We start from the raw sequence: 25,161 nt of genomic DNA, 5'->3' as shown, positions 1-25,161 counted from the left end.
GTCGTCCCCGACTCCTGCTCTGGGCCAGACTGGGGCTTGATTTTAAGTTCTGTACATTTTCCCAGCCTGCCCTGAAATGTGAAGCTCCTACAACATGCAAAGCGTGAATTTAATCAGTCCGGTTTGGAGCACTGAGACACTGAAAAAAAATCCAACTGGTTGCAGTGCTGGAAGGTGGTGGAAAAGTCACAGCCAGGAGCTGCGAGAGCCTCCAGTTCCTTCACTGAATTCCCTGCGGGCGTCCTCGTGTGGCTCCAGGCTGCTGGCTTCCTCCTTCCCACCTCCTCCTTCCTCCTTCACCACCACCAGCTTGGTGGTCACCCGGCTGCGTGCCGGGCTCATCGTGTGCTCAGCCAGCTGCCAGCAGAACGGATCCTGCTGTAAATCCGCGTACATGCTGGTTAGTGTCGGAAACCACTCCACCTTCCTGCTTTCCACGTGATGCCATCTGTAAGGAAACAGTCGATGACCTCTGATCCAAGCAGCAAACAGCCCTGGCAGCCACCCAGAGTTCCCTGGGTGAATGGAAAAGAAATGGGGAAAGGGAAAACTGCCACCAGAAAATGGGATGTCGTTCCTCACCTGGGTGTTCTGCATCCAGGTTTGCAGCCGTTCCCTGCTGAGGGCCCAGCCACGTCCCAGCTGTGATGCCACACAGTGAAACGGGTGTGAGCAGGGGATGGAATTAGATGTGGGGGGTCATTCCCAGCCTTCCAGGAGCAGCCAGAGCAGTGTCTGGGCACAGCACTGGCTGAGAGACCCCGACAGATGCTCTCACACCTCTTCTCCTTAGAGGCACCATCAAACTGCAGGGCTTAAGGTGTAAATCATAGAATCATGGAATGGAAGGGGTTGGAAGGGACCTTAAAGATCATCCAGTTCCAACCCCCCGGCCATGGGGACACCCCTGCAGGGACACCTCCCACTGGATCAGGGGCTCCAAGCCCCATCCAACCTGGCCTTGAACCCCTCCAGGGATGGGGCAGCCACAGCTTCCCTGGGCAACCTGGGCCAGGGCCTCCCCACCCTCATGGTGAAGAGATTCCTCCTTATGTCCAGTCTAAATCTGTCCCTCTCCAGTTTATACCCATTGTCCCTCATCCTGTCACCACAAGCCTTTGTAAACAGTCCCTCCACAGGTATCTTGTAGCCCCTTCAGGTACTGGAAGGTCGCTATAAGGTCTCCTTAGAGCTTTCTCTTCTCCAGGCTGAACAACCCCAACTCTCTCAGCCTGTCCTCCTATGGGAAGTGCTCCAGTCCTCTTATCATCTTTGTAGCCTCCTCTGGTCCCGTTCCAACAGCTCCATCTCCTTCTTATGCTGAGGATCCCAAAACTGGACCAAATACTCCGGGTGAGGTCTCCCAAGAGAGGAACAGAGGGCCAGAATCCCCTCCCTCGCCCTGCTGGCCGCGCTGCTTTTGATGCAGCCCAGGACATGGTTGGTTTCTGGGCTGTGAGCGCACATTGGGCAGCCCTGGCTGTGACTTTTCCTCCACCTTCCAGCACTGCAACCAGTTGGATTTTTTTTCAGTGTCCAAGGAATGGTTGGACTTGACTTGATGATCCAGTGGGTCTTTTCCAACCTGATGATTCTATGATTGCCGGCTCATGTCAAGCTGCTCATCCCCCAGCACCCCAAGCCCTCTCAGGGCAGCTCTCCATCACATCATCCCCCATCCTGTACTGGGACCACGGATTGTGTTCAGTTCTGGGCCCCTCACCACAAGAAAGATGTTGAGGCTCTGGAGTGAGTCCAGAGAAGAACAAAGCTGGTGAGGGGGCTGGAGAACAGGCCTTATGAGGAACGGCTGAGAGAGCTGGGGGTGTTTAGCCTGGAGAAGAGGAGGCTGAGGGGAGACCTCATTGCTCTCTCCAACTACCTGAAAGGAGGTTGTGGAGAGGAGGGAGCTGGGCTCTTCTCCCAAGGGACAGGGGACAGGACAAGAGGGAATGGCCTCAAGCTCCACCAGGGGAGGTTCAGGCCTGACATCAGCAAAAAATATTTCAAGGAAAGGGTCATTGGGCAGTGGCAGAGGCTGCCCAGGGAGGGGGTTGAGTCACCTTCCCTGGAGATGTTTAAGGGACGGGTGGACGAGGTGCTGAGGGACGTGGTTTAGTGACTGATGGGAATGGTTGGACTCGATGATCCTCTGCGTCTTTTCCAACGTGGTGATTCCATGATTGCCCCGAGCCAGATGCAGGGCCTTGCCCTTGCCCTTGTTGAACCTCATGAGGTTCTCCCAGCCGCACCGCTCCAGCCTGTCCAGGTCTCTCTGGCTGACATCCCGTCCTTCCCCTTATAAACACAAGATAAGAAGTTACGGAACTATTACAAAAAGAGGCGTTTATTGCGAGCGGGGCCGGGCCCGGCGCTCAGAACTCGAAGGAGCCGAAGTGTGCGGCGCGGCCGCCGGCCTTGGGCTGGGGTTTGTATCCGATGCGCTCGCCGACCGTCTGCTCGCGGCTCCGGGGCTCGGGGCCCGCCGCCTCCTCGCCGCCCGCCGCCTCCTCGCGCGGCCTCCGCCGGGCCTGCGGGCACAGCGGCCGTCAGCGCGGCCCGGGAACGGGGGCGGCCCCCGCGCCCGGGCCGCACCTCCAGCTCCTTCCGCGCGCCCTCGAACTCCTCGATGTCGTCCAGCTTCAGCTCCAGCCGCGTCGGTTTCCGCCGCAGCATCGCGAAACGGAGAGGAACGGGGAAACGGGGGAAGAGCCGCCGCCGCCGCCGCCGCCGCCTCCGCGCCGTCCCGCCACACCTCCCGGCGTGCACCGCGCCCCGCAGCCAATGGGAACCGCGCCTCCCCGCCACACCTCCCAGCGTGCACCGCGGCCCGCTCATAGTAATAGCGCCTTCTCGCCACGCCTCCCGGCGTGCACCGCGGCCCGCTCATAGTAATAGCGCCTCCCCGCCACGCCTCCCGGCATGCACCGCGGCGGCGCCGACAATGGGAACCGCGTCTCCCCGCCGTGTCCCCCACCCCTGCCGCTACTGGGCAAGGCGCCTTCTAGACACACTGCTCAGCGTGCACCACGCGTCCTGGCGTGCAGCACGTCCCCAGCTGCTGGCGAGCATTGCGCGTCCCCGCAGGCAATGGGATCCGCGCCTCCCTGTCACCCCTCCCAGCATGCACCGCGTCCCCCGCCTCCGAGGGCGCCGACGCTTTTTGCCTACACTTCCCGGCATGCACCGCGCTCCACCAGTCATGGGAACTGCGCTCTCCCCGCCACACCTCCCAGCATGCACCGCGCTCACACCCCAAGGGACCCCATGCCTTTTGGCCACTCCTCCCGGCGTGCACCGCGCGTCCGCCGTCCAATGGGAACGGGCTCTGTTTGCCACTCCTCCCGGCATGCTCTGCGGCCCCCTTCCCACCACCCCTCCCGCCCTGCCCCGGTCCCGGAAGCGGCCGCGCGGCGCGGGTCCCGCTCTGTCCGCTGCCGCCATGGCCTCCGTGCGGGCCCCCGCGGCCCGAGGCGGCGCCCGGCCCCCCGTGCGGGCCCCAGCCCCTGCCGAGGTGGGTCTGTGCGATTCGGCACCCGGGCCCGAGTCATGCAGTCGGGGAATGGTTTGGGTCGGAAGGGCCCGTCCGGTTCCTCCCCCTCTACCGTGGGGGTTACGGAACGGGCCTTTTTCCTGGCGGGTGTGCGGTAACGGAGCAAGGAGGCTGAGCCCCCCGACCCCTTCGCGTTCTCGTTCCTCTGCCGCCTTCTCCCTCTTCTTCCCCCCCCGCCCCCGCCGCCTTCCCCTCTCGTCGCCCCCCCCGCCGCCTTTCCCCTCTTGTTCCCCACCTGCCACCTCCCTGCGAGGGCCTGGAGCTGGTGGCAGCATCGCTTCTGCTCACCAGAGGCTGCTCAGCAACATCAGGGAAAGCTCGTGTCTTGAAAGCCCAGAGCTTTAAACGTATCACAGAATGGCTTGGTTGGAAATGACCTTTGAGAGCGAGTCCACCCGTACCTGTCTGCTACACGAGGTCTGAGCCGATCATCAGCACAAACCAACAATTGAATTTAAGCGATTTATTTATTATAGATTTTTCCTTTCTCTCTGCGCTGGGGCACAGTGACGTTTTTCCATGATGACACCTTGCAGGCAATTTCAGGGTCTCTTCATGGTGTGCGTAGTGATTTCTCTAGCAGAGCAGCGCATCCTCACACAAATAAGCTCTTTGTTGTCTCCTTTTTAGCCAAACACAGTTAAAATTTGCTGTTACCTTCCAGGCCACAAAGACCAAACCCGCAGAAGAGAGCGATGCTCCTCCAGCCAAGAGAGCCCCCATCTTCTACGGCAGCTTGGAAGAGAAGGAAAAGGAGCGTCTGGCGAAAGGAGAGTCGGGGCTGCTGGGAAAAGAGGGGATGAAAGCTGCCATCGAGGCCGGCAACATAAACATAAGCAGTGGTGAGAATGTTTAACCACCTCTTCTTTTCTGTCTCACTCTGGAATTTGTCGCTTCCCAAAGTCTCTGCTCAGCTTTGAGTGTCATTTAACATCACACCTGCGAGACCTTTCCTGGGACCGTTTGGATCTTCCTGTTTGAGAGGGATCTCTCGTCCGGTGCTGTTTTTAATTTGACAATTTTGGTTTTTGTCCAGGCGAGGTCTTTGATCTCGAAGACCACATGAGTGAGCGGCAGGCAGAGGTGCTGGCTGAGTTTGAGCGCAGGAAGAGAGCCCGGCAGATCAACGTTTCCACTGACGACTCCGAAGTGAAAGCTTGCTTGCGCGCGCTCGGCGAGCCCATCACGCTCTTTGGAGAAGGCCCTGCAGAGAGGAGAGAGAGGTGCTGTGTCTGCTCCGAGTGTTGCAGACGGGGAAATCTCAGCTTTACCCAGTTTATTACGTAATGTTTTGCTTGTAGTTGGGGCACGGCGAGTGCTGCCAGTCAGTAACATTTTGTTACAGTGCAGCAGGAACACTGAGGAGGAGAGAACGGCAGGGATCGTTCACCAGATTCAGTGAGAACTCGCCGAGTAAACACAATTTAATGTGTTTCTTTCCAGATTAAGAAATATCCTGTCGGTGGTTGGCACTGATGCCTTAAAAAAGACGAGGAAAGATGACGACAGGTCTAAAAAATCCAAAGAGGAGGTAAGGGTCTCTCTTGTTCTCTCAGTGCTGAGGGAGAGGTGTGTGCTACCCTCTGAGATACTGTACTTTGATGGTCCCTGTTGTGTCTAAGACTCCTGGCTTTGGTCAGTCTGTGGATTCCTGTCTCACCCCATCCCATCTCATTCTTTCATGCTTCTGTGGTGTTGCCCATTTGAGCAGAACCGCAGCAATAGTTTATCTAAATCAGGAGCATTACATCTGGCTTGTGCTTTTGCAGGCCCAATACCATGCTGTGTACAGCATCTGATGCAGGAGATTGGTCGTTTGGACAGTTAATTAGCACAGCAAGTCCTTTATTGTTGTTTGTCTTCATACGTGGGAAGAAAAAAATGTGTTCCTGCTCCTTCCTTTGATTCTTCTTTCTTCCTGCTTCTCCTGTCTCTTCTCTAGTCCATTTTTTCCGTGTTGTTTTTGTGGGTTACTGTAAGAGGTAAGGACAATTTCTGCAGCTCTGAGCTTTCTGTTTACTGGGTGACGTGCAGGGACGGAAGGAGCTGGGTGTCGTTAACTAAAAATCAGTGTTCTGTTGGGATAGTGAAAATGAGTGAAATGGCAGCACATCAGGATCTGATCTGTAGGGCGGCAAGTTTGACTTATCTTTCTTTATCCCCTTTTTGAGGGCTTATAGGTATGCAAAATGCCCTTAAAAAGCGGCCTTAATGCAGTGAGGTTTAAGAGCGGGTGCTGTGGTGGCACTCGGGTGCTAAGCAGAGCTGTCGAAGGCAGCTGAAGGGAAGAGTGGTAACAGCTTTGCCTTCAGCTTTGTTCTTATTCTTTCAGTATCAGCAGACCTGGTACCACGAAGGACCCCGCAGTCTGAAAACAGCGAGGCTGTGGCTTGCAAACTACTCTCTCCCCAGGTAAGTGAAGGAGGGAGGAGCGGCCTTTTGTAAAATCCAGCTGCCAGTCCCACTGCGGGTGGTGCCGGGAGTTTGAGAGCAAAGGAGTGGGGAACGTTGTCCGTGGTAGGCAAGCCCAAGGAGCTTAGAGCTCGAGTTCTTACGCCCTGACTGTAGCATTAGCCCAGCCTGGGGGAGGGCCGTGTTTCCAGCAGCAGGGCAGGGAAAACTTAGGATTTGTTACTCTAGCTTTCCTCTTTATAGGGCAGCGAAGCGACTGGAAGAAGCCCGGCTGCTCAAAGAGATTCCAGAGGCAACCAGGACATCGCAGAGACAGGAACTACACAAATCCCTGCGAGTAAGTTTGGTGTTCACTCAGATGCTGTTTTTACAACGTTTTGCTGATCCTGAAAAGGGGTCAGTAAGGGATCAGCTGCCCAGAGCCGCTCTCCAGATGCGTGTCATGTTCTGCACTGTTGCCTGCTGGGAAGCTCTTCCCCATGGAATGCACAAAGCTTGGTTGAACTCTTTCTTCAGTGATTCAGAGATGCACTTTAGCTGTCCCCTTGTGTGAAAGAGGGAGAGGAGCCACCTCTGCCTCACTTTGCTGGTTGCCCATGAAGTTAAAGGGATTTATTGCTGGCTTTGTCATGGGTTTGGCTGTCTTGGGAGGGACTGCTTGCTTTCCTCTTCCTGACCGATGATCGCTGCTGCGTAAACCAACCCAGGAGAAATAACCAACACAGTAATGCAGAACATGTTTTAGATGACCCTGAGATGCCCTTTTCCAGTATGTTAAGTCAGATTCTCAGCCTAAACAAACGGAATGGCTCAACCACGCGATGTGCTGCCACTCTAATCCTGTTACACCCAGAGGTGTTAGAATCATAGAATGGTTTGGATTGGAAGGGACCTTGAAGCCCATCCAGTTCCAACCCCCCTGCTGTGGGCAGGGACACCTCCCACTGGATCAGGTTGATGAACTGCCCGAGGGTTTGCTTGGAAAGAGGCTAAAACTACGTTAAGTTCTCTCTCAAAACCACCATTGCAAAGCCACCCTGCAGGCTTATTGGTGGCATGTATTGTGGGTGGCACATTGAGAGCAAAGCTGTGCCCCAGGGCTGTGGTGGCTTCTATCGGTCAGGCTGGCCTGGTGGCCCTTCTGCTGGGAGCTGGCGCAGCTCCGAGGCAGCTCTTCCCTTTGAAAGAGACTTTCCAAAGGCCTCTGCCTCTTCCTGCATACTATGCTTCCTTCGCCTCCGTTTTTGGCCAGGGCTTTCCTTGGGCTGTTTGTACTTCACTCATTTATTGTTCTCTTTGTGTCGCAGTCCTTGAATAACTTCTGCAGTCAGATTGGAGACGACCGCCCGCTGTCCTACTGCCACTTCAGCCCCAACTCCAAACTCCTCGCCACTGCCTGTTGGTAAGTTTGCTTTCACAGCATTTCCTTTAGGGGCTGGGAGACCGCAGGGAGAGGGAAGGAAAGGGTTATTACTGGAGGCTTGTGAATCACGAGAGTTCAGAAATGCTTTTTCTTCCTGCTCTGAACTCTCCTCACTTTGTTTTAGAGCTCAGCAGAGGTTTCAATCTGAGTCCATTCGTTCCTATGGCTGGTTGTCCAAAATGTATTGATATTTTAGACCCCAGATTGGTTTTATAGCTCTGTTTAATCTGTTTGCTGACATTCCTGTCTATGCTGATGTCTTCTTGTCTTCAACAGGAGTGGATTGTGCAAGCTCTGGTCTGTGCCTGACTGCAACCTTGTTCACACCTTACGAGGTAGAGAACGATTTTCACTGAGGCTTTGCTTAGTTCTTCTGTTCCTCTCTGGGTTGAGCTCCTGCATCTGAATTAATTTGTGACCCAAAATGCAGTGTTCCCTGGGCAGATTTTATGCTACTTGAGAGCATCACTCAGGCTTGCGGAGCATGGGCATGTGTCAGATAATCCAGAAGTCCTGGCCTTTCTCTTAGAGCCATGACCTGAGTTTGTAGTTTCTGAACAGTGTTTTGTTTTGTTTCAAGAACCTGGTTTGAGTTATTTTGAGCTGTATATCAGCGTTTTTGGTCAGGTCACTTGACAGCAGTGAGCTTCTTTGTACAATGATCGCAACCTTGATTGAATACAAGCATGAGGCCAAATCTCTTGATCCATCTGTTGAATTTTTCACTACTTTTTTTTGGGGTTGCAAACCTTGGTGTTCCATGCTCCTATGTGGATGCTACTGGGAGTGCGGTTCAGCTCTTGGTGGGACAGTTACAATGTGACTTCTCTGAACAAGGGAGGACACTGTGGAAGTGTTCTGGGGTACCTGACTAATTAGTAACAAAGAAATGCTGCTTTTCTGAAGAACTGGTGTGGCAGATGATGAATTCTGGTTTCCCTTTCTCTTAAGGACATAACACCAATGTAGGAGCGATAGTTTTCCATCCCAAAGCCACTGTCTCCCTGGACAAGAAGGATGTTAACCTGGCTTCGTGTGCGGCTGATGGGTCTGTCAAACTCTGGAGCCTTGAAAGGTCAGAATGATACCAGACACACGCTGCAGCACTGCTGGTTTGGGGTTTATGTTATTAAACATTGGACATTTGCCATCCTCCTGCAAATAAAACCTTTTCTTGTAGCTATACCAGTGCAATTCCTGGCCTCAGTATGTGCCACCTTCTTCAGCAGGAAAAGAGATCACCCTGATTAGGGGAGTCAAGGTGAGGGGGAATGGTTTAAAAATAATCAAGTCAAACTGCTTTGGGTGATGGATGAAGGATTTGGAGATTGTTTCCTTCTAAGCTTTTATTTAGGAGAAAATTTCCCCTTTTGGATAGTAAGAACTGAACTTTTCTGTTGTTGGGAAGCACCAGGATTCAGAGAGGGACTAATGCAGTACTTGACCATGCGCCAGAGCTTCATCCAGTAATAAAAAGAAGTGGCTCTGCCACTGCAGAGTGTGGGTTTGGAGGGTGCGCAGCATCTGTCTCAACCCTATTTAGAAGAGAATGATGTAGATACTGAGCCCTGGCATCTGCTGTGTTTGAAAGGCGAAGCCCTGCAGTGCAGCCAAGGCAGAGGCAGGCAGCTCTGAGATCCTCAGTTGTTTATCTTTAGCTTAAAGCTGCTGTTTCCAGCTGCAGGAGTGCACCTGTGTGAAGGGCCAGGTTGTTCTTTACTTCCAGGTGACCGTGTTTAGTTGGTCTGTTGGGAAGAAGCTCTGAAGTGCTGTTCATGTCTGCTGGGGCTCTGACCTGCCTGTAATTCTGGGAGATTAAGTACTTGGTCCTGCCTGGCCTGCAATTCCTCAGCACAGCTGGATTTGCTGTAGTGTGGGATTTGTTCTGGGTAGTCTCAGTAAAACTCCCTGCTGTTACAGCTTTCAAAGCGCTATTAACAAGGACCTGCCTTGTTAATTTGCAGGAAATAATTATCCCAGGAAAGCTTTATAACCCATGTCAGTGTGGATAAAGGGGTTTCACTTAGAGCTTTAGCTGTGTGAACAAAAGGCAGGACTCAGAGTCGTTAGTTAAAACTTTGATTCGTGTCTAGTGTGCATTGAATTAGCAGCTCTCTTGCTGTGATCATAATGCTTGCAGAGGTCTGGCTGGCACCAGCTGCCTGTGTCCACTGTCCAATGATTTCTAATCCTGTTTTTCAGTGATGAACCAGTGGCAGACATTGAAGGACACAGCATGAGAGTGGCACGTGTGATGTGGCACCCGTCTGGAAGATTCCTGGGCACTACCTGGTACTGAGATTCAGTCGTTTGCTGGATGATATCACCGTTAGCTCTAGCTGGTAGCACAGCGGGTACCACCTCTTGTCCACAGAGGAGCCTTGCGACGTAAATAACAGCAAAGGATTCCTTTCTCTGCCCTTATATGAGACCCAGCTGGAAATAAATGCCCACAGAGTTAGTGAGATACCCTTTTATTCTCCTTAGAGATAGATTTAGTTGGACAAATGCTTTGTTTTTACAGCTATGATCACTCATGGCGCTTGTGGGACTTGGAAGCTCAGGAAGAGATTCTCCATCAGGAGGGGCACAGCAAAGGTGTCTATGACATTGCCTTTCACACGGATGGCTCTCTGGCTGGGACTGGGTGAGTTGGCTTCGCGTTGGAACCAGGCATGAAAGGTTGCCAAGGTTTTGTTGCCACCTGATGCCAAGCGCTTAGCGGTTTCTGCTGGTGAGGCCGGGCAGTTGTTGTCGTCTCCAGTGGGTGACCCTTGGGTTTTCTCTTCCTAGGGGACTGGATGCTTTTGGCCGGGTGTGGGACTTGCGCACAGGGCGCTGTATCATGTTCCTAGAAGGCCACCTGAAGGAGATCTATGGGCTTAACTTCTCCCCAAATGGGTAAGAAAGGAGCTTGTGTGGTTTAGGTGCGAGCTCTGAGTACAAACCCCAGCTCCCAACAAGGTGTTTCTCCTCTGCCCCTTGGCAGGTACCATGTTGCGACCGGCAGTGGTGACAACACCTGCAAAGTGTGGGACCTCCGCCAGAGGAAATGCATCTACACCATTCCTGCCCACCAGAACCTGGTGACTGGTGTGAAATTTGAACGTGAGTGCTCCTATCTGATGTTCTTCCCACCTAAGGACAGGCTGACAGCCACAGAATCATAGAATCACTAGGTTGGAAAAGACTTCTTAGATCATCGAGTCCAACCATTCCTGTCTGCCACTAAACCGTGTCTCTGAGCACCTCATTTACCCGAGAGAGTTGGGGTTGTTCATACTGGACAATAGAAGGCTCCTGGAGAGCTTACAGCGGCTTCCAGGACTGAAAGGGGCTCCAGGAAAGCTGGGGAGGGGCTCTGGATCAGGGACTGCAGGGACAGGACAAGAGGGACTGGTTTTAAGCTGAAAGAGGGGAGATTGAGATGAGATCTTAGAAAGAAATGTTTTGCTGAGAGGGTGGGGAGGCCCTGGCCCAGGCTGCCCAGAGCAGTGGTGGCTGCCCCATCCCTGGAGGGGTTCAAGGCCAGGTTGGATGGGGCTTGGAGCCCCTGATCCAGTGGGAGGTGTCCCTGCTCATGGCAGGGGGTGGGACAGGATGGGCTTTGAGATCCCTTCCAGCCCAAACCATTTGCTATATGATTCCTTATCCCTGCCTCTCCTCAGCTTAGGTGGCAGGGGATGGGGGCAACTCAAACACATCTTCAGGTCAGGAAGGCCTGTGCTGGTTTAGCAGAGATGATTTGTCATGGTTTCATTTGCAAATCTCACTTCTCCCTTTTTCTCCCCCTCTGCTGCAGCCAATCATGGAAACTTCCTGCTCACAGGCGCGTACGACAACACGGCCAAGATCTGGACTCACCCCGGCTGGTCCCCTCTGAAGACGCTGGCTGGGCACGAGGGAAAGGTGATGGGACTGGACATCTCCCTCGACGGCCAGCTGATAGCCACCTGCTCCTACGACAGAACCTTCAAGCTCTGGACAGCGGAGTAACTCAGAGCTGCTGCTACTGAACTGGAGAAAGACATCGATGGCTTTCAACTAAGACTTACTTTTATATTAAAGGAAAGAAAAGGCATCGACTACTGCAACACATGTTAGGGCAGCTGCCCTCACGGGCTTCTCTGGGGTTGAGGTGGTTTTGAAGCCAGGGCTTGGTTGGAAGCAAATCCTGAGTGATGTTTTCCTGCTTTCCAGTACTGTTCTCGCACTGTTTTCTGCTGGAATGGGGACATTATCCCTCTGCTTCCACCCTCCCTTCCAAGTTAGGCTTACAGGTTTGCTCCAGTCTGTTTTAAGCGTGTAGGGAGCCTCATACCACCTCAGGTACGAGGTCAATACCCTTCTTGCCTTCCTTTTCCAGGGACCTTTTCTAGGAGTCTGTGGCTTCAAACGTGATTTGTGCTCCAAGAAAGCAGAACTGGCTGTCAGAGTTATGGGGAGACGATGCACCCTGCTTCCCCTGCCTCTGCAGTGCCGTGTCTGAACGTGGAGGTCTCTTCCCCCTGGAGATTCACTCCGTAGGTGTTCAAGACCAGGGGAATTTTTCTTCTCCCTGTACCATCTCATGTCTTGGCTCCCAAGCAGCCTCTGCGCTGGGCGTTTAAATTCATGTAGGCTCCTCCTGTTTGAGCCTTTGCCATGTCTCACCTGAGATGATAGGAATGTGGCTGTTTGGTGTAGGATTGTTCTGTTCTAACTGATGTTGTGGGGAGCTTCCCCGGTTGTTGTTTATTCTTTAAACTGAGGTTTTACAAGTGTTGTATTCTGAGAAACCAAAACACGTTCTGGATGTGTGCCTCGGCCTCTGGGTCTGACTAAAGAATGGAGGAATTACAGGGACTCCACAGTGCGGTTTGATTGCCGTCTGCTGTTGTAGTAAAAAGCCTTTGGGGGAAGAGAGCGGACGGATTCCTCCCCTGTAGCTGCTGTGCTGCTGGGGAGAGAGAGCAGGGCTGTGCCCCAGAGCAGCTGGAAATTGTGTTTTAAGGAAGTAACCCCCCAGTTACTTCTGGCAGAAGAGTTGCCCAGTGGGTTCCCATGTTTCTGGCTTGCTTAGGATGGAATTCTGGGCACCAATGCACATCATTGCTGGGGTATAAATCCCAGGACACTGGGTTCCTCACGCTGGGTTCAGCTCCACTCAGCTGGAGCAAGGTGAAGGACGCCAAGCATTCGCTGTTGAAGCCCTGGCACCCTCCGTGCTCCCCCTTGGCTTCTCGCAGCTCCTCCCGCAGCCTGCAGGGAGCTGCTGGAAATGCAAGACATGGAGCTCGTTCGGGAGCAAGAACTTGGCCCGGATGCATCCCTGATTTGGCTTTGCTTTAGCCAGCTCTGGTGCCTTCCCGCAAACTGAGGCTTGTAAATCTGATCCCCCACTGCTGCTCTCCTGCTGGGGAGCAGGGGGACGTTCTCAGAGCCACCTCCTCTCGCAGGGCCGTCTCTGCCGGAAAGGTGACTGCAGTCAAAAAGCCGCCACCTCCTCCAGTGCCCGCTCTGCGCCCTCGCTGAGCTGCAGGACGTGGATTCTGGAGTTAAAACTGGCGCAGAGCAGTGTGGTGCTGTCGCAGACGGCCAGGGAGGTCAGCGGTCCCGATCCCTCGAGGCACAAGGAGGCCAGGCAAGCTGGGGAGGAAAGAGAGAGGATTTGCTGAGAGGGGATGTGACCACACCAACCTCTGCCTCTACTCCTGTCTGTCTGCTTGCCTGAGGAGGGTGAGCTGACCCCTTGCTGTCCCAGATCCCCCTGTCAAAAGCTGTTGCGATGTGCCCTCCAGAAGCCCCATAAGCCCCACGGGGCAGCTGTGTCTTGCCTGGCCAACGGCTCTGGGCTGAAGGCTGGTTCTGCCTCTTCTCTGCAGACGGATAGATGCCCCTGGACACAGCTGCAGGGCTCACAGGGAGACATTCCCAACCAAAATCATAGAATCATTAAGATTGGAAAAGACCTCTAAGCTTATCCAGTCCAGCTGCCAGCCCAGTCCCACCTTCCAACTAAACTATGTCCCAAAGCACCACAGACACATGGGGCTTTTTTAACCTGTCCGGAGCTGGTGACTCCCCTGCTGCCCTGGGCAGCCTCTGCCAGGGCTTCACAGCTCTGTCAGTAAAGAATTTTTTCCTAATGTCCAAACAACCTCCCCTGGCACAACTTCAGGCCATTTCTTCTCGTCCCCTCATTTGTTCCTCGGGAGAAGATCCCAGCACCCACTTCACCACAACCTCCTGTCCAGGAGCTGCAGAGAGTGATGAGGTCTCCCCTCAGCCTCCTCTTGTCCAGGCTAAACAACCCCAGGGCCCTCAGCTGCTCCCACAACCCCTGCGCTCCAGCTTTGTTGCTCTCCTCCAGATGCTCTCCAGCTCCTCAATGTCTTTCTTGCAGTGAGGGGCCCAAAACTGAACCCAACATTCGAGGTGCAGCCTCACCAGCACCGAGTCCAGGGGCACAATCCCTTCCCTGCTCCTGCTGGCCACCCCATGGCTGATCCAAGCCAGGTTGCCCTTGGCCTTCTTGGTCACCTGCACTGCTGCTGGCTCATGTTCAGCTGCTGTTGACCAACCCCCCCCAGGTGCTTTTCCACTGGGTAGCTTTCCAGCCGCTCATTGAACATGAGCCAGCAGTGGCCCAGGTGGCCAAGAAGGCCAATGGCATCTTGGTTTGGATCAGAAACGGCGTGGCCAGCAGGTCCAGGGAGGTTCTTCTCCCTCTGTACTCAGCACTGGTGAGATCGCTCCTCGAATCCTGTGTTCAGTTCTGGGCCCCTCACCACAAGAAGGATGTTGAGGCTCTGGAGCGAGTCCAGAGAAAAGCAACGAAGCTGGTCAAGGGGCTGGAGAACAAGCAGCTGAGAGAGCTGGGGGTGTTTAGCCTGGAGAAGAGGAGGCTGAGGGGAGACCTCATTGCTCTCTCCAACTCCCTGAAAGGAGGTTGTGGAGAGGAGGGAGCTGGGCTCTTCTCCCAAGTGACAGGGGACAGGACGAGAGGGAATGACCTCAAGCTCCACCAGGGGAGGTTTAGGCTGAACATTAGCAAAAAATTTTTCACGGAAAGGGTCCTTGGGCACTGGCAGAGGCTGCCCAGGGTGGGGGTTGAGTCACCTTCCCTGGAGGTGTTTAAGGGACGGGTGGATGAGATGCTGAGGGACGTGGTTTAGTGATTGATGGGAGTGGTTGGACTCGATGATCCGGTGGGTCCTTTCCAACCTGGTGATTCTATGATTCTTCCCCGAGCCTGGAGCGCTGGTGTGACCCAAGTGCAGGACCTGCTCCTTGGCCGTGTTGAACGCCACATGATTTACCTAGACATATGGATGCAGCCTGTTCCTATTGCTTACAGAAAGTTTTCCCTTAAGCCCTGTGCTACGCTCAACACGCAGTTGTGATTGGCCCCCAAAAGGGACACAGAAATAAGATTTATGATGCCCGGCACCACAAATCCCTCCTGCTTGCGTCTGAAAATGCCCTGAGGCAGTGCCTGTGCAGGGACACCGGCCCCGCAGAGCTGCCAAGAGCCACATTTGACACAGACACCTCCTGGTGACTTGCACCCTTCCAAGAGAGCCAGAGCGAAGGCTGATGCTGTGAAGGACACGGACACCCAGCTGTGAAGGCAATAGGATCAAACCAAAGCTGCTGCCGACCCTGACGCACGCAGGCACCAGGGCGAAAGGAGAGGTGAGGGAAGCAGAAGGTGAGAGCTTTGCTCTGGGAGGTCACCGCTCGCTATTTTCATCCTGAATAAGTGCATTTGGAGAGGTGCTTAAGCCACGGGGAGCGCCTAATGCCGATGATTCCTTCAGCACTCTGCACCCTGGGGATCTCAACAGCTTCCCAAGAGGTCTCTGCCTCCGTGCAAGGCGTTGCCAAGAAGCCTGCTGCCACGGCTGGGCTTGGCAGGTAAACAGCCTTCAACAGAGCCCTCACCTGTTCTACAGCGAGCAGGGCTAACCCCAAAACACTTGCCCTTCCCCTTCAAAAGTGCAGATGGAGCAGCTGCTGACCAGCCCTCCATCCTCCAGCAAGACTTCTGTTCTCTACAACTTCCCGCTTGTGTCTGTCGAAAGCCCCGGAGTTCCCCTGCTGTTTATTTTTATCCTTCCAGAGCTGAACTTAGATGTATCTTTACAAGCCATCTCGTCACGGCTTCCTCCTAGTTTAGGAAGGACGCCTGTCACCTCCCACATCACGGACCCCAACAACCTCCTTCTCCAGAGGGCAAGCAAAGCCCCAGGGTTTGCTCTGGGGCAATGTCTCCATCCTGGATAAGAGTAAATCCCAGTGACATCAGGCTTCACCGTGCCCATCCCCACCAGGAGACAGAAACAAAAGAAGCAGATTTGTTATCCCAAGGTAAAGTGCACTCGCTGGGCAGGACCCTCTCCTACCTCCGGTGCCTTGGTCCCAGACCTTCACCGTGCTGTCGGATGAGGATGTGGCAATGCTGGGAGCGAGAACTGGGCCCCATGGAAGGAAGATGCACGAGGTCGTGGTCTGGAAATGCCCCCTGTATTCACGCACTTGGTGCCGTGTCTGCCGTAGGTCCCACAGCTGCAAGGCAAGAAGCAGTGCTCAGAGCTCAGGCCCCATGATGGTCACTCGCCAACACAGAGCTGTTTTACAAAAGAATCATAGAATCATCAGGTTGGAAAAGACACACCGGATTGAGTCCAACCAATTCCCATCAATCACTAAACCACATCCCTCAGCACCTCATCCACCCATCCCTTAAACACCTCCAGGGAAGGTGACTCAACCACCTCCCTGGGCAGCCTCTGCCAGGGACCAATGACCCTTTCCATGAAAATTTTTTTCCTAATGTTCAGCCTAAACCTTCCCTGGTGGAGCTTGAGGCCATTCCCTCTTGTCCTGTCCCCCGTCACTTGGGAGAAGAGCCCAGCTCCCTCCTCTCCACAACCTCCTTTCAGGGAGTTGGAGAGAGCAATGAGGTCTCCCCTCAGCCTCCTCCAGGCTAAACACCCCCAGCTCTCTCAGCCGTTCCTCATAAGGCCTGTTCTCCAGCCCCCTCACCAGCTTTGTCGCTCTTCTCTGGACTCGCAGTGCAATGCCTACTCCCTCTGTTCCCTGCTCCTGCTCGCAGTCCTGGAGAACTTGAAGCCCTGAAGGATTTTCACCATCAGTGGCGGTTTGTGTTGCCTCCACCCGTGAGAGCGGAGCCTGGGTGGGCAGCGAGCCCCAGCCTGCTCCCAACCCCAGCCCTGCGCCTCAGCTCTCGCCTCTTGATGTTCACACAGGGCTGAGAACCTGGTTTGGCAACACCTTGAGTAAGGGGGCCCTTACAGGCTTTCTGTGAGGGCCTCACACTCCCTGATGCTGTCAGTGAAGGTCAGAGCATCTGCTTAGAAGCTCTCTGAGCACATGTGCCAAATGGACAGGCAGGATGACACTCAGCTCTGGTCCCAGCTAGAGACACCACCACTAGGCTGGCACCCAGGGAGCCTGCGCTGATCTCCTGCACACACAGACGTGTGAAAGAAGCCAGAAAATGCAGGACTTGCTGCCCAGCAAACTCACGGTGGCCTCGCCGCCTTCCCCTGTGGAACCACTGCTGCTGCTCAGGCAGAACCGCCCGTCTGGGCTCACGTCGCAGCACGTCTGAATGTGTCGCTTGGCTGGGAAGGTGTGTGCCACCCGCAGCTCCCGGCTGTCCCAGACCCTGGAAGCAACACAAGCAGGGAAGGGGGCACCCCTGCTTCCCTCTGCCCTCCCGCGCACCCTTGCTGCGCCCTCACGCTTTGCCCTCGCTGCCATCCCACAGGGATAGGATGAAAGGGAAGAGTTTTAAGCTGAAAGAAGAGATTGAGATGAGATTTTAGGGAGAAATGTTTCCTGTGAGGTGGGGGAGGCCCTGGCCCAGGTTGCCCAGAGCAGTGGTGGCTGCCCCATCCCTGGAGGTGTCAAGGCCAGGTTGGATGGGGCTTGGAGCAACCGGATCCCGTGGGAGGTGTCCCTGTCCATGGCAGGGGCGGAACTGGATGGGCTTTAAGCTCCCTTCCAACCCAAACAATCCTGTGATTCTCTGATTCCTCCCAGCAAGCTGAGTTTCCGAAGCTCTTACTGCATCCTTGACTTTAGCCAGAGCAGCTGTGCTGAGCTTTCTTTTTTTATAAGTTCCCCTGTTTGCCCACAGCCGATGTCCAGGGCTGTTCACAGCCATGTGTGTCCCCCTGCCCCTGGCAAGAGTCCATGCACCAAGACCCAGGTGAGCTGGAAGGTGGCTCTATCCACCTCAGAAGGGTCCAGGAGACCAGGTGGTTGTGACAATCAACCCAAGAAACAGCCCTTCGTGCACTGACACCTTCCCTAATCCCCATCCACCCCAGGCTGTAACTCCCTTCTCTCTGGCCACACAATAAAATTTACCTGACGGTTTTATCCTCCGAGGTCTGGATGACGTAGGGTTCCCCAGGAACCCAGCAGAGATGTGTGACCTGCAGAGAGGGAAGGATGAGCAGAAGCCCACCTTAGCATGCACCCCAGATACAGAGCCATGGAGCTCCCATCCTCTCCCTCCTCGTGCTGGGTGATGAAATGCTGGAACCCTCCAACAGGTTCAATCCCTACATGGTTACTGGGGGTTATTTGCAGGCCAGGAGGTGCCAACAGCTCAACTGGACACAGAGCCATGGAACAGGGGCACCACGGGCACCAGAAGCTGGTACTCAACACCGCTGGGCTGGTACTGAAAAGAGTGCAGCCCCATTGCACAATGTGCTTCCTAACAGCTCTGCGTTAGAGCAGAAATAAATTGTCGTGTGTCTCTTGATACCTTTGTGCTCCTGGAGCTGTTGGTACCTGGAGAACGGAGTAACCACCCTCAAGCTCTGGTCTCCCTGGATGCACAGGCAACAGTTGCAGTGCCTCAAGGGCTTCTCGTAGCACCAAGCTCAGGGCAAATTCACTCTACATGGCTTCATGTGTGAAATAACTGAGTGGGCAGTGATGGGATGCACGGAACCAGCATCTCCTACCAGATTCCTGGAGATAGCGGCTCTGCCCAGACGCTCTCCGGTCTCTACATCCCATTTGCACACAGTGTTGTCTCGTGACCCCGTGCACAGCTGGGAGGCATCTGCAACCACAAGTTAACAACAAAAACAGGCAAGAAAGGTTGACGAGAAATCCCTGGTGAATTGGAGCACATTGTTCCTCACCTGGGCTGACAGCCAGACCAGTAACAACCAGGTCATGTCCTGTGAAGAGCTGGCTTGGCCCTGAAGTCCCGTGAAGCTCCCACATCATCACTGTCTTGTCTCGGGATGCACTGAAGACTCTGTTTGAGTCGAGGGCACAGGTGATCTGCCAAGGAAAGGATGGGAGAAAGCAGTTATCCACCCCAGGGTGTACAGAAACATGACTGGGGAGGGCCTGACCTTCACCCTCTGGCGTGGCCAAGCTGGATTCCTCCGTGCCGGATTGCCCGATGCTCACGCTGTGTCTCTGCTTCTGCTCTGCAGGATCCCGGCCACAGGGAAGCCCTGACACAGTGGGGCTGGGGGAAATCCCTCAGCCCGAGTGCGAGTGCTGCAGCCCTGAGGCCGAGCCATGGGGGACGCTGGGCAGCGAGGTGTGCGACCCACCAGCATGAATCCTGCCCCCTCAGAACCAGCGTGCTGGATGATGGGCGGCTGTTGTTGGATCTTGTCCTCAAAGGCCGTTAATTGTATGGGAAAAACTTCCTTAAAAATGCAGACAAGCCCAGTGCATGGTTGTTTTGAGCAGTGGGATGAAGGAAGCCCTCTTTGTCTTTTCAGTAGCCACAGCACAGGGGACCCTCTGGGGTTGCCCCCAGCCAGAGGGATGCTGGCCACACCATACACACATCTATAAACCCTGCACTTTTCCTCTCCAAATAGCATGTTTGGCTGTGTAATCAGGATGCCAGGAGGAAAAATGAAAGTCCTGCTGTCCCCCGGCACAGCTGGGAAGAATAATGTAGAGTAACAACAAGTCTAATGGAATGAGACCTGAAGAAAAGTGAACAGCATCTCTGAATCAAAACCTTGACCTTCTAATCCATCCTGAGTGTTTGCTACACAGTCTTTTGGAAGGGAAGATAAGCATATGGCTAAGCTTTCTGGGTCCCGGCTTGGTGTGGATGCAACCGCTCCGTGCTGCTCACCTGGACAGCAAAATACCAGCTGGGACCTTGGGAAAACCCTCTGACCCCTTGGTCTCTCCTTCAGGCGGAGCAAAGTGACCCCTCTGTGGATGACAAACCACTGCTCCATAATTCCCAGTTCCCCATTTTCTGGCAGGTAACGACGCAGGAGACCCCCCTGCACCCGGTCCATGGTCACTCACCTTGGTGACCTCCCGCTCGTGGCCGACGAAGCGGCGCAGCACAGCCCCGGATCTCCAGCTGCAAACAGCCACGCTCTGCGGAGAAGAGGGCAGAGGCGCTCAGTGCCGCAGGGCAGGGCTGTGCACGCTCTTGGTCACGGTGCAGCAAGAGCAGCGCACGGGCCAGGCTCAAAGAGGGAACAGAACCTTCTGGTTCTGAGCTCCCACAGCAAATACAACTGACTTTAGAGCCCAACCATTGCCAGCGATTCCAAGCCTGGGTGAAAGCGTTTGATGCAATCTGAGCTCTGGGGAGGTTATAACACTTGATTCTATGCACTTCAGCGCATTCCCTCAGTTGAAGCTCATTTTTCCTTTCTAGATCCAGGAGCTGACAAAGTTGTTACCATTTGTGGAAACTTTTACAGCTCATTTTTCATAAAATGCTAGAATAATTTGGGTTGGAAGGGACCTTAAAGGTCATCCAGTTCCACCCCCTGCCATGGGCAGGGACACCTCCCACTGGATCAGGGGCTCCAAGCTCCATCCAACCTGGCCTTGAACCCCTCCAGGGCTGGGGCAGCCACAGCTTCCCTGGGAAACCTGGGCCAGGGCCTCCCCACCCTCATTGTGGAGAAATTCCTCCTTATGTCCAGTCTAAGTCTGACCCTCTCCAGTTTATACCCATTGTCCCTCATCCTATCAAGACAAGCCTCTGTGAACAGTCCCTCCCCAGCTTTCTTGTACCTGCTTCAGGTACTGGAAGGTCACTATAAGGTCCCATCAGATCCTTTCTCTTCTCCAGTCTGAACAGCTCCAGTTCTCTCAGCCTGTCCTCATACGGGAGGTGCTCCAGCCCTCGGATCACCCTTGTAGCCTCCTCTGGACCACATCACCTTATTTTCTCTCTGTCAATACATTTCCCCACCTGTGACTGCTTTGTGCCCTGCAGCAGGGATTGCTCACCTTGTCCCTTCCACCGGACACACACAGGTCGGGTTGAAGAGCAGCCACAGCAGTGACGGCGTCGGTGTGCACAGGGCTGTGCTGCCGAATGGCTCGAATGGGTCCTGGCTCTTCCACGGAGCCATCGGCCCTGCAGCAGAGGCACAGCAGTGGGAGGCATTTTAAGGCAATGTCAGGGTGATGTTTAGCACTGATACTGAGGATCAGGAGGTGGCAACACTGGCTGGGCTGGAGAGTGACAACATAGACCCATTGCTCTCTACAACTACCTGAAAGGAGGTTGTGGAGAGGAGGGAGCTGGACTCTTCTCCCAAGTGAGAAGGGACAGGACAAGAGGGAATGGCCTCAAGTTTAGTGATTGATGGGAATGGTTGGACTCGATGATCTGGTGGGTCTTTTCAAACCTGGTTATTCTATGATTCTATGAACGTTGGAAGAGACCTCAAATCTCATCCAGTCCAACTGTCAGCCCAACAACACTGTGCCTGATAAACCATGTCCTGAAGGGCCATGGCCACACAGTTTCTGAACCCCTCCAGGGACGGGGACTCCACCACTGCTTGGGGCAGCCACTTCACTCTTCCAGTGAAGAAATTTTTCCTAACATCCAATCTAAACCCTCTGCGGCACACCTTGAGGCCATTTCCTCTCATCCTGTCACTTGCTGCTCAGGAGCAGAGCCCAGCACCCGCCTCCCCACAACCTCCTTTCTGGGAGCTGCAGAGAGCAATGAGGTCTCCCCTCAGCCTTCTCTTCTCCAGACTAACCAGCCCCAGGCTCCTCAGCTGCTCCCAGGACTCCTGGGCTCCAGATCTTTCCCCAGTTTCGTTGCTCTCCTCCGGACACACTCAAGCCCCTCAATGTCTTTCCTGTACTGAGGGACCCAAAATGGAACCCAGGATTCAAGTATTCATCTACCTTTAGAAAGCCAAAGAACAGCTGTGCATGAACAAATGCATCTCCTGGGTGAGGTGGGATGTTCCACCTCGAAAGCTGCTAAATGTTTTGATGTTTACTTGGCCCGTTCTGGCACAAAGAAGAGAGGAAAGCTGCATTTCCATCTTAGCAGCCTCTACCTCCACTCACGCCTTCCAGGCTCTGCCGCTCTCCTGTGACACCAGCCTGGCAGATCACAGTGGGTCCTGCTGCCACCCTCTGCTCTCAGCTGATCTCTCATCTCAGAATCACCAGGTTGGAAAAGACCCACTAGATCATCGAGTCCAACCATTCCCATCAATCACTAAACCATGTCCCTCAGCACCTCATCCACCCGTCCCTTAAACACCTCCAGGGAAGGTGACTCAACCCCCTCCCTGGGCAGCCTCTGCCAGTGCCCAAGGACCCTTTCCGTGACAAATTTCTTCCTAATGCTCAGCCTAAACCTCCCCTGGAGGAGCTTGAGGCCATTCCCTCTCGTCCTGTCCCCCGTCACTTGGGAGAAGAGCCCAGCTCCCTCCTCTCCACAACCTCCTTTCAGGTAGTTGGAGAGAGCAATGAGGTCTCCCCTCAGCCTCCTCTTCTCCAGGCTAAACACCCCCAGCTCTCTCAGCCGCTCCTCATAAGGCCTGTTCTCCAGCCCCTTCCCCAGCTTCGTTGCTCTTCTCTGGACTCGCTCCAGAGCCTCAACATCCTTCTTGTGGTGAGGGGCCCAGAACTGAACACAGGATTTGAGGAGCGGTCTCACCAGTGCCGAGTCCAGAGGGAGAAGAACCTCCCTGGACCTGCTGGTCCCGCCGTTTCGGATCCAAGCCTTCAATAATGAAACCAAACCCACGTGCTTGCTGTGTTCTGTACTCATTTGCTGTTCTCTATTCACCCTCATAACTGGTTAATTAACTTAAGATGTGACTGTCTGGGGTTGTTTTACCTGTATTTGGAGGTGTGGAAGCTGATTTTACTCTGCAGTTTCCCCATAACCAATGAGCACGGCTCCGCTATGGCCAGCAGCACCGAGCATCACATCAGCATCTTGGGTGCCTGCTGCTGGGCTGTGAGCTGTGGGAGAGGAGACAAGCTTTACTGGGAATCCAGAGAGGTATCTGCTTCTTGTGTACTGATAAGGTACTGATAACATGTTATCTACACCTTAACTTCCTTTACAATAAGTAGCAAAGCCTCAGAGGAGGAGACATGTGGAGCTCCCCATGCAAACTGCTTGCTCAGAGTGGAGCCAGCTTCAGAGGTGAGGTTACAGGCACCTTACATATGATAACAGAATGTTTGAATCATTAGGGTTGGAAAAACCCTGTAAGTTCATCCAGTCCAACCATAAGCCCAACACCACTGTGCCGACTAAACCACGTCCCCAAGTGCCACAGCCACACACATGTACTGAACCCCTTTGTAGATGGAGACCCCACCACTGCCCTGGGAAGCCTCTGCCAGGGCTTCACACTCTTTCCATTAAAAAATTTTCCCTAATATCCAATCTAAACATCCCCTGGCACAACTTGAGGCCATTTCCTCTTGTCCTATTGCTTACTCTTTGGGAGCAGAGCCCAGCGCCCACCTCACCACAACCTCCTTTCCAGGAGCTGCAGAGAGTGATGAGGTCTCCCCTCAGCCTTCTCTTCTCCAAACTAAACAGCCCGAGGGTCCTCAGCCACCTCCAGAACCCCTGGGCTCCAGACCCTGGAGCTTTCGCAGCTGAGCTTTAAAATATCCAAGCTTGGTGAGGCCGCGATACAGAGCTGCTGCCTAGAATTTTTCTACTGCTATCCACCTCCTCTTACTGCAATGTTTTTCTCTTGGCTTCCATATTATCCAGAGATCCCAATCTCTAGATGGGTGTGTGCAAACACCTCCAGACTGGAGTTCGTATAGCTGGCTGCTCAGACCATGGCTGTAGATCAAGGTAACTGCAGGCACAGGCAGCCCGAACTTCACTGGGCCAGCCTGACTTCATGTAAAACTTGCAGTGGTTTTTCCACAGGCTGAAAAACCTTTTGGGAATGGCACCTTCTGCGTCCAAACTCCAACCCCAGGTCCAAGCTAGGTGGGACCATCTTAGAACCATAGAATCACCAGGTTGGAAAGGACCCAGTCCTCCGGATCGAGTCCAACCATTCCCATCAATCATTAAATCATGTCCCTCAGCACCTCATCCACCTGTCCCTTAAACCCCTCCAGGGTGGAGCTTGAGGCCATTCCCTCTTGTCCTCTACCCTGTCACTTAGGAGAAGAGCCCAGCTCCCTCCTCTCCTCAACCTCCTTTCAGGTAGTTGGAGAGAGCAATGAGGTCTCCCCTCAGCCTCCTCTTCTCCAGGCTAAACACCCCCAGCTCTCTCAGCCGTTCCTCATAAGGCCTGTTCTCCAGCCCCCTCACCAGCTTCGTTGCTCTTCTCTGGACTCGCTCCAGAGCCTCAACATCCTTCTTGTGGTGAGGGGCCCAGAACTGAACACAGGATTCGAGGAGTGGTCTCACCAGTGCCGAGTCCAGAGGGAGAAGAACCTCCCTGGACCTGCTGGTCACACCGTTTCTGATCCAAGCCAAGATGCCATTGGCCTTCTTGGCCACCCGGGCCACTGCTGGCTCCTGTTCAGTCGCTGTCAACCAACACCCCCAGGTCCCTCTCCTCCAGGCAGCTTTCCAGCCAGACTTCTCCTAGTCTGTAGCTGCTCAGGGTTGTTGTGCCCCAAGTGCAGGACCCGCCATGTGGCCTTGTTAAACCTCATGTCATTGGTCTCAGCCCATGGATCCAGCCTGTTCAGATCCCTTTGAAGCCTCCCTGCCCTTCAGCAGATCGACATTTCTACTCAGCTTAGTGTCGTCCGCAAACTTGCTGATCTCGATAACCCTGCTGCATTCAGCAGTACAATTCCTGCCTTCCATGCCGAGCGCAGCCTGCCCCAACCCAGGGTGTCCCTCACAGTCCCCACAGCAGCATCTGGCTGGCTGGAGGAGCCTCTGGCAGAGCAGGGCTTGGGCTGAGGCAGCATCTCTCCCTCTGATCCTCGCAGGTCACAGACCGAGCAGAAACCCGTTTCAATGGCAGTGAATGTCACATCCAGTAATTGGCTTCTTCTTAGCTCCGACTCACTAATTGGATTTAGCCTGCCCTCGGTGCACATCAGCCTCCCCGCTTCTGGGTCAGTAGAGTTCTGCTAATATCGATCAGAAAACCTGCTCATTCCAGCAAAGACAAAACCTGCCCAACTCTGCCCCCACAAACCCCAAACCCAAATCCTGGAAGCGCTAAGCAAAAGCGGTTGGGTTTCCACACAATGTTCCATTTCTAATTTTACCCTGATGGCCTCTGTGATTAGCAATTAGTGACACCCAGTTAATCTCCACCTGTTGTTCTGTCTTGCACGGTTGAAAGCTGTGAAGAATGATAAATCTCACAGCGGGTCTTACAAGGAGCGGCTGAGAGAGCTGGGGTTGTTTAGCCTGGAGAAGAGGAGGCTGAGGGGAGACCTCATTGCTCTCTCCAACTACCTGAAAGGAGGTTGTGGAGAGGAGGGAGCTGGGCTCTTCTCCCAAGTGACAGGGGACAGGACGAGA

General features: G+C 54.2%; 3 protein-coding genes across 4 annotated transcripts; 1 reads left to right on the top strand and 2 right to left on the bottom strand.

Moving 5' to 3' along the window:
• Positions 1–2,329: 2,329 nt before the first annotated feature.
• CDC26 (cell division cycle 26) lies at positions 2,330–2,763 on the bottom strand. Its single transcript, XM_069873243.1, has 2 exons — positions 2,596–2,763; positions 2,330–2,531 (listed from the first exon to the last, which is right to left on the bottom strand). The coding sequence occupies exons 1-2, from the start codon at positions 2,674–2,676 to the stop codon at positions 2,376–2,378; spliced, it is 237 nt and encodes a 78-aa protein (XP_069729344.1). The 5' UTR covers positions 2,677–2,763; the 3' UTR covers positions 2,330–2,375.
• A 658-nt stretch (positions 2,764–3,421) lies between these two features.
• Positions 3,422–12,189, top strand: PRPF4 (pre-mRNA splicing tri-snRNP complex factor PRPF4). Of its 2 annotated transcripts, XR_011338857.1 has the most exons (15): positions 3,422–3,514; positions 4,218–4,395; positions 4,590–4,776; positions 4,997–5,084; positions 5,886–5,965; positions 6,209–6,302; positions 7,273–7,367; positions 7,665–7,723; positions 8,340–8,463; positions 9,591–9,680; positions 9,913–10,035; positions 10,182–10,289; positions 10,378–10,496; positions 11,191–11,466; positions 11,768–12,189. XR_011338857.1 is itself a non-coding variant. In XM_069873242.1 (14 exons), the coding sequence occupies exons 1-14, from the start codon at positions 3,443–3,445 to the stop codon at positions 11,382–11,384; spliced, it is 1,611 nt and encodes a 536-aa protein (XP_069729343.1). In that variant the 5' UTR covers positions 3,422–3,442; the 3' UTR covers positions 11,385–12,189. The 2 variants fall into 2 exon arrangements, 1 of the variants encoding a protein (XP_069729343.1); XM_069873242.1 differs by having other exon boundaries at positions 11,191–12,189.
• A 590-nt stretch (positions 12,190–12,779) lies between these two features.
• Positions 12,780–22,900, bottom strand: WDR31 (WD repeat domain 31). The gene is made up of 9 exons (XM_069873124.1): positions 22,525–22,900; positions 20,658–20,787; positions 19,713–19,787; positions 18,563–18,707; positions 18,380–18,480; positions 17,772–17,839; positions 16,923–17,064; positions 15,776–15,938; positions 12,780–13,016 (listed from the first exon to the last, which is right to left on the bottom strand). The coding sequence occupies exons 1-9, from the start codon at positions 22,569–22,571 to the stop codon at positions 12,856–12,858; spliced, it is 1,032 nt and encodes a 343-aa protein (XP_069729225.1). The 5' UTR covers positions 22,572–22,900; the 3' UTR covers positions 12,780–12,855.
• Positions 22,901–25,161: the final 2,261 nt, after the last annotated feature.

This window comes from Phaenicophaeus curvirostris, chromosome 20 (assembly GCF_032191515.1).
Source record: "Phaenicophaeus curvirostris isolate KB17595 chromosome 20, BPBGC_Pcur_1.0, whole genome shotgun sequence".
NCBI classification, from domain to species: Eukaryota; Metazoa; Chordata; class Aves; order Cuculiformes; family Cuculidae; genus Phaenicophaeus; species Phaenicophaeus curvirostris.
This window is presented reverse-complemented; position numbering and strand designations above follow the sequence as displayed.

What these genes read in the sequence shown, in the direction of transcription:
- CDC26 (XM_069873243.1), bottom strand. Translation starts at nt 2,676, where the DNA reads ATGCTGCGGCGGAAACCGACGCGGCTGGAGCTGAAGCTGGACGACATC. An exon ending in GCGCGCGGAAGGAGCTGGAG is followed by an intron (nt 2,532 to 2,595) that starts GTGCGGCCCGGG and finishes CTGTGCCCGCAG; the next exon opens with GCCCGGCGGAGGCCGCGCGA.
- PRPF4 (XM_069873242.1), top strand. Translation starts at nt 3,443, where the DNA reads ATGGCCTCCGTGCGGGCCCCCGCGGCCCGAGGCGGCGCCCGGCCCCCC. An exon ending in CCTTGTTCACACCTTACGAG is followed by an intron (nt 7,724 to 8,339) that starts GTAGAGAACGAT and finishes CTTTCTCTTAAG; the next exon opens with GACATAACACCAATGTAGGA. An exon ending in AAACTCTGGAGCCTTGAAAG is followed by an intron (nt 8,464 to 9,590) that starts GTCAGAATGATA and finishes CCTGTTTTTCAG; the next exon opens with TGATGAACCAGTGGCAGACA.
- WDR31 (XM_069873124.1), bottom strand. Translation starts at nt 22,571, where the DNA reads ATGGGGAAACTGCAGAGTAAAATCAGCTTCCACACCTCCAAATACAG. An exon ending in TTCCACACCTCCAAATACAG is followed by an intron (nt 20,788 to 22,524) that starts GTAAAACAACCC and finishes CCTCTGCTGCAG; the next exon opens with GGCCGATGGCTCCGTGGAAG. An exon ending in ACGAGCGGGAGGTCACCAAG is followed by an intron (nt 18,708 to 19,712) that starts GTGAGTGACCAT and finishes TTTCCTTGGCAG; the next exon opens with ATCACCTGTGCCCTCGACTC.